At 49.7% G+C, this 8,296-nt stretch overlaps 4 protein-coding genes across 4 annotated transcripts; 1 reads left to right on the top strand and 3 right to left on the bottom strand.

The window, feature by feature from the left end:
* Nucleotides 1-359: 359 nt before the first annotated feature.
* J4E82_005192 (uncharacterized protein) lies at nucleotides 360-989 on the bottom strand (the record flags this gene model as incomplete). The annotated part of the gene is made up of 1 exon (XM_051731461.1): nucleotides 360-989. The coding sequence occupies one exon, from the start codon at nucleotides 987-989 to the stop codon at nucleotides 360-362; it is 630 nt and encodes a 209-aa protein (XP_051588899.1).
* An 821-nt stretch (nucleotides 990-1,810) lies between these two features.
* On the bottom strand, nucleotides 1,811-2,749 carry J4E82_005193 (uncharacterized protein; the record flags this gene model as incomplete). Its single annotated transcript, XM_051731462.1, has 1 exon — nucleotides 1,811-2,749. The coding sequence occupies one exon, from the start codon at nucleotides 2,747-2,749 to the stop codon at nucleotides 1,811-1,813; it is 939 nt and encodes a 312-aa protein (XP_051588900.1).
* Nucleotides 2,750-3,085: 336 nt separating this feature from the next.
* J4E82_005194 (uncharacterized protein) lies at nucleotides 3,086-3,989 on the bottom strand (the record flags this gene model as incomplete). The annotated part of the gene is made up of 3 exons (XM_051731463.1): nucleotides 3,086-3,292; nucleotides 3,345-3,663; nucleotides 3,721-3,989. 3 exons carry the CDS (start codon nucleotides 3,987-3,989, stop codon nucleotides 3,086-3,088), a joined length of 795 nt encoding a protein of 264 aa, XP_051588901.1.
* Nucleotides 3,990-4,935: 946 nt separating this feature from the next.
* Nucleotides 4,936-8,169, top strand: J4E82_005195 (uncharacterized protein; the record flags this gene model as incomplete). Its single annotated transcript, XM_051731464.1, has 5 exons — nucleotides 4,936-5,222; nucleotides 5,273-5,802; nucleotides 5,855-6,645; nucleotides 6,695-7,520; nucleotides 7,573-8,169. Coding segments are annotated over 5 exons (3,031 nt in total), but the record flags the coding sequence as incomplete, so codon positions are not given.
* Nucleotides 8,170-8,296: the final 127 nt, after the last annotated feature.

Below are 8,296 nucleotides of genomic sequence, written 5' to 3' on the forward strand. Positions count from 1 at the left end.
CATCCTCACAACTTCAACGCGACATGACTACATCAATATAGACCCCATTGAGGCTGCAAATGAAGCCATTGAATTGTGTGAAGGCGGCGCAGCTTTTTTTCTTGTACCGCGAAGTTGCGAAACAATTCAGTGTAGGACGCGCAGCTCTGCGTAGGTAGCCCCTTACACTGGTTACAGGTCAGTAGGTACAGCAAAAAAGAACGCAATGTAAAGATAAATATTGTCATTATCAGTTCTAGCAAGTGATAAACAAAAGGCTATGCAGACGCTCAAATGCTATGATATATACACATTAGAAAACAAAAGTCCCGTCTTCGAGATCATCATGTACACTCCAAGAATCTTTATAGGCTCGGCATCTAAGCAGGAGCAGAAGAGTAGAGGCACTTCTTGGGCTCGTCCTCCTTGAGCGCCTTCATGGTGAAGGGAGTGCATCCCTCGGAACCAGCAGGCTTGTCAACACCAGAGAGCCAGATCTTCCAGCCTCCGCCAACAGCGCCGGGGCAAGCCTGGAAGCCAACATCGCCGGTAAGACCACCAGCAGCGAAGACGAGGTCACCATCATCGTTGATCTTGAAGGGGCCGCGCTCTTGGTTCTTGCCGATGGGCTGAACACCGGTGGAGTAGCGGACGTTGCCCTGGCCCATGCCGCTGCGGTCGACGTACAGCTGGAGAGGGGGGTTGAAGGTGTAGATGTAGACGCTGCCGTCCTCCTGGTCGAGCGAGAATGAGGCGTAGTTGATGCCGCTGGTGGTGTTGTCGCGGTCGCCGTTGATGATGCAGGTCTTGTTGTTCTCGTCGGGCGAGTTGATGACGAGGCCGCCATCCTTGGCCTGGACGTTGCCGTACTGGATGGGAGTGGCGGAGCGCAGAGACATCAGACGGAAAACGTCGCCGGCCTCAGGGCGAGGGAAGGGAGAAGAGGCCTGGGGAAGGGCGGAGGAGATGGCGGCCATGGAGGCAGCGGCGACGGCGGCGGTGAACTTCATGTTGATGATTTGAAGGTGGTGTTGTTGAAGTGTAGAAGTGGTAGTTGTAGTGATGAAGTATTAGTGTAGAGTTGATGAGTTGATGTTTGGATGGAAGCCCAAAGAGAGCAGCATTCCATCTCTCATATACCCAAATCTTTTCTCGTATTTGCTCACCTTGTCCTACATCATTTCATGATCAAAGCTTGTCCTCAGTGAGGCTGGACAGTGCCCACAATCGGCGCCGACGACCAAAGTGCAACGCTATGACTTCATCCAGTCGGAACACGAGGTTAAATATCGTATCCCCAGTTTTGTGACCCCGAAACGGCCAGCACCGGCTGTGGCGCGCCCCCCACCCATGACCTTCTGGAAGGGTTTGGGCGGAAATGACGTTGATTGCCACGGTATTTACCCGAAGCTCATGTCAAGTGGCCGAAAGGGGTAACGCGTGATCCACTTCCGAGCTCTGATTGGCGACGGCCTGGACCGGCGCATTGCTCAAAATAGATACAGTAATGTCCTCTCCAGAAAACTATCATGCCGAGGATATGCCTAAACATTCGCATTAGGACACAGACGCCTTTAGTTAAACACGATGGAAGATTACAAGACGATGTTACCTTTCGCTCGTGAGGGTGGATTGTAACAGCTGGCAGTGCAGCAATGCTTGGAAGACCGCTCCAAGGATATCGTTAAGGCATAATTTAGGAAGCACGGTCAAGGCGCAATAACGAATGCAATTCGCGGACCGTTGGGTTGAAGCTCTGTCCTACCATGGGTCAGCATCTTCTCCCCCTGAAAATCTAATGTTTGTTTACCTATGCGTCGACAGATCGTCTTCAACCAGTGTACCCATTTTGACCAGCTTGCATATAGTCGCCCCACTTTGTCATCGTAAAAGCTCCTTGAGAAGCCACCTTTTCCGGCATTGTGAGCACACTCGCACATGCCTTACCGCCAGTCCTCGCGCTATACCTTCTGGACACCCTTGGCGACGTGACCAAGAGTTTGAACACACATTTCCGTTCATTGTCTGATTCTGCAATCTCAATCAGAGTGTCGAGAACATACTCTACCTTCTTGCAGCGTGCCTCGCTGTCCTCATGCATCGTAATAGCATCGATAATGCAGGTCAGCACTACTTCTTCGGGAAGTTCGTTGATCATGATCTCTAGGGTGGCGCACAACGGTTTGAGATGATCTAGATCGGACTTGAGGAGCTGTTTGATGAGATGGCTGTCGAATTCGTTATAGCAAACCAAGAGTTGGGCTATAAGACTTCTGACAACGCCCTGTGCGCCTTGATGAGGATCTTTGGGATCGAGGTGTTCAGCAGAAAAGAAAGAGATCGCGATAGTCTTCACGGGCGGATGCAAAGACGGCTCTTTCGACACTTCGCTGCTAGACTGTATGGCGGAAGCCAATTTAGCGCAAAAGAATGATGTTGGACTCTGAGCCATGGCTCTCGGTGAGTTATGATGTCCGTTCAAGAAGAGAACTGAAGACTTGGTATTTCCTAGCCACGATAGGACTTTCTGGTGTCGGATCATGGCGATAATGCGGTCTTGCGCAGGTTTGGGTAGTTGGTATGCGCAACGAAGGTTCTTCTGAATGTTGGACTGGATCACAGCTTCTTCGTAGTCGAGCAGAATTAGGCAGCTCCGTTCAGCTTCGTTACGAAGTCTTCTGAGTGTCGGAGCCGATCGAGCTCTTTTGATAGGTAATTTCGGGGGACGGAGATCTTGTGTGCCTTGTTCCAGCCTCGGATTACTGCCCATCATTGTAACAACCACTTGAAGTGATTGATTGATCCGGTCTTCAAGACTCTTAAATAACTCGTAGGCTTCCGTCCGTGCAAGATTGACATGTTGATGTACACCACTATCGTTCCTACGTATATCTGCCTGCAAAGCTTGTACAGTGGTTCTTGTATGCTCAATCATCTCGAGAGAGCATATGTGAGTGATCTTCTCGAACTGTGATGAATGGTATCTGAGCATCTCGATGCTATTAGTTAAATCTTGCTCGTATTCAGATTGTCCGAGGAGGGCACCCGCTGCTTTTCCTACAAGTGTAACTCCGTTTAGTCCTCGTGTCACAACATCACGTAACATTTACTTACTTGAAACTTTGGTCTTGAAGTACCTGAGTATGTGTTGTAGCAATGTGATGGTGGCCAAGAACACTTCAGCGCCACTTCGACGAAGTTCTTTCGATGTCTTTACAACATTCTGCGCGCGGTTCGCACAAGAAAGTATTGTTGGTATCTCGACGAGGATCTTGATGACGTCTTCGCGTAGGCCTTTCAATCGTGATGCAGCCTGCTCGATTCGTCAGCCTCCAGATCCACTACACTTACACTGCGATACTAACTCCAATGATGAGCGTTAGGCCTCCACACAGGATAGAGAAATATTCTGAACTGGCTGGAAGCAAGACCAGCCACGCTGAACTAGACACAGCCTTATCGCCAGACTTCCTAAAGGCCTTCCTGACTTTACCCCATACACCGTCCGGCTCGTTGTACTGTTTGGACGCATCGTCAACCTCTGCTAAGACATCACGCCAAGTATGCAAGTCGCTACTGGGTAGCGACCTTTTCTTACGACCTTTGCTGTCGGCCAGTTCGTACTCTTGCATCGCTTGCTTTAGGCGTTGTGATTCCTTCTCAGCATCGTGGTATAGTTCCTCACTGTACGACCCGTTAAACAAGCACCATACTATGTCATCGCATAGCTCTGTAACTTACAGCGGTAGATCTGCTTCCTCTTCGGCCTCGTCTGTCACGTTCGATGAGATCCCAGAAGCCGTGAACGTTACTGGGGCGCTCAAGGCGGAAACTGCGCTCGGTCTGCCATTGTTTGTACGTGCTAATTCTTGGAGTGGCTCATAGCATGGGTGAGTCTCAAGTTCCAAGTCGTTGAGGATGTATGTCTTGACTGCTGCCTTCATAGGGACAGAAAGCGGTGCAGCCTCATGGACTGTGATTTGCGGCTTTGTTGTCGCAAGATCCGACATTTCTCATCTGGTCTTCTCGCATAGATGGACAGAACACAGCTGGATCGGAAGATTGAGTCGTCAAGGTAGTCGACGTTAGGAGACCCTGATGAGAGAGGAGGATGATGTTCTTCCATCGGCATCTCCTCGCAGCTCTGCCTTGTTGTCCGTGCTGGTGGTTCTTGTGTGCAGGAAGGCTGACAATTTGGCCCCCCACCATGCGACGCTCCTCGTATTGATAAAGGAAGGTGCCACCAAACAGCTTCAAGCCAGTTAATCTTCACCTGCACCCCTTTCACCTTGCAGGGTTGCCACGCCTTATGCTAGCGACCTCCAACGGCCCCCCCAAATCTTACAATCAACATGTGAAAGTACTGACTTCGTCCGTATCCCTCGATCGGTAGTGTTGGCAACCGTAAGATACTTGGGAAGGATGAGTCTTCAATCTGCCGGTTTCGAAGATTCGGAAAGGCGCCAAGCAGCTGCCAGTAGTCTCAGCACGCGTGCAATACTATGCGAACCATCATTAGACACTTTCTGCACGACGCTGCATCATATCAGATCTGCAAATGTTGGTGTCGCGCATTACGCGCTTGTGGAATGCCACAGGAAAGCAGTGGTTCGCCCGCGTTTGCACCCTATCACAGATCATCCCACCAACAAGGCTGAGAACGCCCCTCACGCTGCAAGGGAACGCCGTCTGACACATGGGATATGTGCTGACTAGTGGGCGCCAAAATGCTGTTTGATGCATATAAAACGTGTGGGTGGTAAGACGGTTGGGGTGCTTGCCCCGCGACACGGTCCGTACGTGTAAAGAAGCTCATGCTCAGCATTTTAACCTAATATTCTTATTGCAAAGGCATCGCATCCAATTCATTATTTCCAGATTCGCACCGTCCCAATGATTCACTAAACTTTCGGAGTCACCCTCGATTAAAGTTTAAACTCACGGTCCCCTGTGGCCATGGATACATCTATGGAATCGCAAGCATCTGAAGCAACGGACGTTAACAACTCAAAACCGTCTGACGCTTCCGTTGACTCCGGTTACGAGACAGCCACAATGGACACCTCAGTTGAGACACCGAATAACTCACCACTAAATACATCAACTTCTGTAGCCGAGAAGGGGAGCGACCTTTCCACTGAGGGCGGTGCCATCAGCGATGCGAGCGAGGATGATTATGTCAAATCCCTCGTGAAACGCTTGGAGCAAGTTGAGAACGAGCTCAAAGAGCTCAAAAGTGGAGAGTGAGTTCTACACTTCTCAACGTGCCGTTACGGACTGACATATCGTTCAGCGTCCAACAAGCGGTACCTAAACCCGAGCCCGCTCAGTCCGTCACCGATGAAGAACCAGATCAAAGTGCAGAATGCGAGGCAAAAATCTGCCGCATGACATACAAGGAATTTCGGAAGATAAAACCTAGTATGACCCAACCCAAGAACGTTGCCGCCATCGTCGTCTGCTATGAAGATGCTGATATGCATGATATCGCCAAGCAGTCTAAGCAAGCAGACAGCGAGACGAGTGCGCTGCGAGTGCCTCGACAAGATGCCATTCCAACTCACATCGCCATCAACTCGAAAACACTGGCTCAAGTCATTAAGTCAGAGGTTGAGTTCGATTTGCAGGACGAGCAAAAGATCTTCATCGCTCCTTTCAAGGCTATCGTTACTTACGAGTCTGCAATCAGGAAAGCATTTGAACGACGCACTATCGAATGTGAGTCTGAGAAAGCTGTGGTGGATGAAAAGAGTATCGACCCTGCATCTGTAGAAGATAACAGGCAAAATGAGACGCAATCGTCTGATGCAGATTCATCATATAGTGAGTCCAGGTTGCGTGAGCTTTATAGGACACACACTAAATCCCGAATTAGGCCCGTCCGATGAACACAAACAAGACGAGACCAACAAAGAGGATGATACCAACAAAGAAGACGATACCAAAAACCAAAACGATACTGAGAACCAAGGCCAAAATGGCGAAGGCAACAACCACGATGTCGAACCAGCCGATGCAACGTCATCGACTTCCTTCGAACAAAAGCGTATTGAGAGAGACCTTCTCGGTTGCCTCATTGAAGTCATGGACACGGATCTGCGCGCAATCTTTGAACTGAGGCGTCAACTTCAAGATGGAGATAAGGATCAAAGAGGTATCGCTTACAAGAATTTGTGGCATCTATACAAGCCGGGAGACATAGTCATTTCAAATCCTGCTGTGCTCCCGGGACCACAGCAAGCGTACTGTGTGCTTCATGTCACAGGTGGACGAGCTTCGCATGAGCATTTATACCCAACTGCAGCCAATGGGGAACCTGCTGGAGTATGGAGTATCGATGGTGAAATGCTTACAGTATCCGCGGGTGTCACACCATTTGTTCTTGATTGTGTCTATATTGACTACGACGGTACGAAGTATGGACCGCGGGCAAAATGTGTCGCGCTGCAGGACTACAGTGGTTTGAAGGCGATCAAGTCTTTGGAACTTTTCCCAATTAGATTCAGTCAAGAGACACCGAGTGACTACGCATCGCTCGTCGAGCGTGGGAAACTGTATGCAAGCTTACGAGGCGGCGTTTCAAAACTCTACAAAGGACTCACCTTGGAAGAGAAGGTAGAGAAAACACCATTCGAGGCAGCTGTTGAAATCACCCAAAGAAAAGAGGTGAGTTCGTACCTAGCCATACGTAGATTACTGTGCTTACTCCATACAGGTCAATAGTGAGATTATCCTGGACCAAAAAGCGGGAATCCAATATTGTGAAAGCAAACCACGTTACGATCTGAAGTTTGGCGGTGGTGTCATTGACAAAGCTACTATCATGACCGCAACAGAGATAGAGCTAACCCCATGCGGGGTTACTGACTGTTCCAAGTGTACCGACATCCATGTGGACCAAGAGCTGGACACTACCGCAAGGCTCTCGTTTATTCGCTCGACTGCACTTCTGAGGTATGCAACCAAGGATGAATTGACAGATCAGCATTATGCCCTGTTGACACCGCGGATGTACGGGTACGCCCTGCAGGAGCGCAGATGGCATGCGTTCAACGTTGAACATGTACTGGATCACGAAGTCGACTCGAACAAGCTCCAGAATTCTAACAAGTCATTCGATGACTTGGTTCTACCTCTTGCTCATAAGAAGCTGCTCAGAGCTCTCATCAGCAACCAGACAAGGCAATTTCGACCCACATCAACAACTCCAACAGTTGATACTTCGAGCACCTTCGGGAACTCGGATGACATGTCAATGGATCTAGTTCGTGGTAAGGGAAAAGGTGTAATCATCTTGCTGCACGGTGTGCCCGGAGTGGGTAAGACTTCCACGGCCGAATGTGTCGCGTTTCATCTGGGAAGGCCATTGTTTCCCATCACTTGTGGCGATCTTGGAGTTGATGCGAACACGGTCGAGATGCGCCTTGAAGAGTACTTCAGACTTGCATCCCAGTGGGGATGCGTACTTCTTCTGGATGAGGCCGACGTGTTCCTAGCGAGACGATCTGAAGATCAGCTCAAGCGAAACGCACTTGTTTCCGGTAAGGACACTATGATCAGTAGCAATGATGTCACCGCTAATGGAAGGAATAGTATTCCTCAGGGTCCTTGAGTACTACTCTGGAGTGCTGATGCTTACCACCAATCGCGTTGGCTCATTTGATGAAGCATTTCGCTCACGTATCCACGTTAGCCTCTACTATCCAAAATTGGGCAAGGAAGAGACCTCCGAGATTTGGGAGATGAATCTTAGACGCATCAAAGAGGCTAACGACGTCGACATCGAAATCGATGAAGCAGGAATCAAGAAGTTTTACAAGCAACACTGGAAGGCTAACGAGAAGAAGACATCGCGACGTTGGAACGGACGGCAGATCAAGAACGCATTCCAGACAGCTCTGGCTTTGGCGAACTGGGACTTCCACGACAACACAAACAGCAAATCGACACGGCCAAAGCTTGAAGCTAGTCATTTCAAGCAGGTAGCTAAGACTAGCAACCATTTTGACGACTACCTGGCCGAGGTCTTCAGAGAGGGCGAAGATCAGTATGCTGACATGTTTGCAATGATCGCAAAGCGAGAAGGCCTAAGAAACGATACGGATCGCGGCCATAGGGCTAGTAAACAAAGTAGACGTCGCGATCGCAGCGAGGACAGTAGCTCAGATAGTGTCAGTTCCGACAGTGAACGTAAGCTAGCTGACCGGGATGTTGATCACCCGGGGATGTTGATCACTCACAAATCTCAGCACTCCCACACAAAACACGTGTTATCTCTCCACGTACTCAACCAAAATGGGCGACCGTGAAGCAGCTA

This window comes from Alternaria postmessia (genome assembly GCF_024291825.1).
Source record: "Alternaria postmessia strain BMP 2775 chromosome Unknown scaffold_26, whole genome shotgun sequence".
Classification (NCBI taxonomy): domain Eukaryota; kingdom Fungi; phylum Ascomycota; class Dothideomycetes; order Pleosporales; family Pleosporaceae; genus Alternaria; species Alternaria postmessia.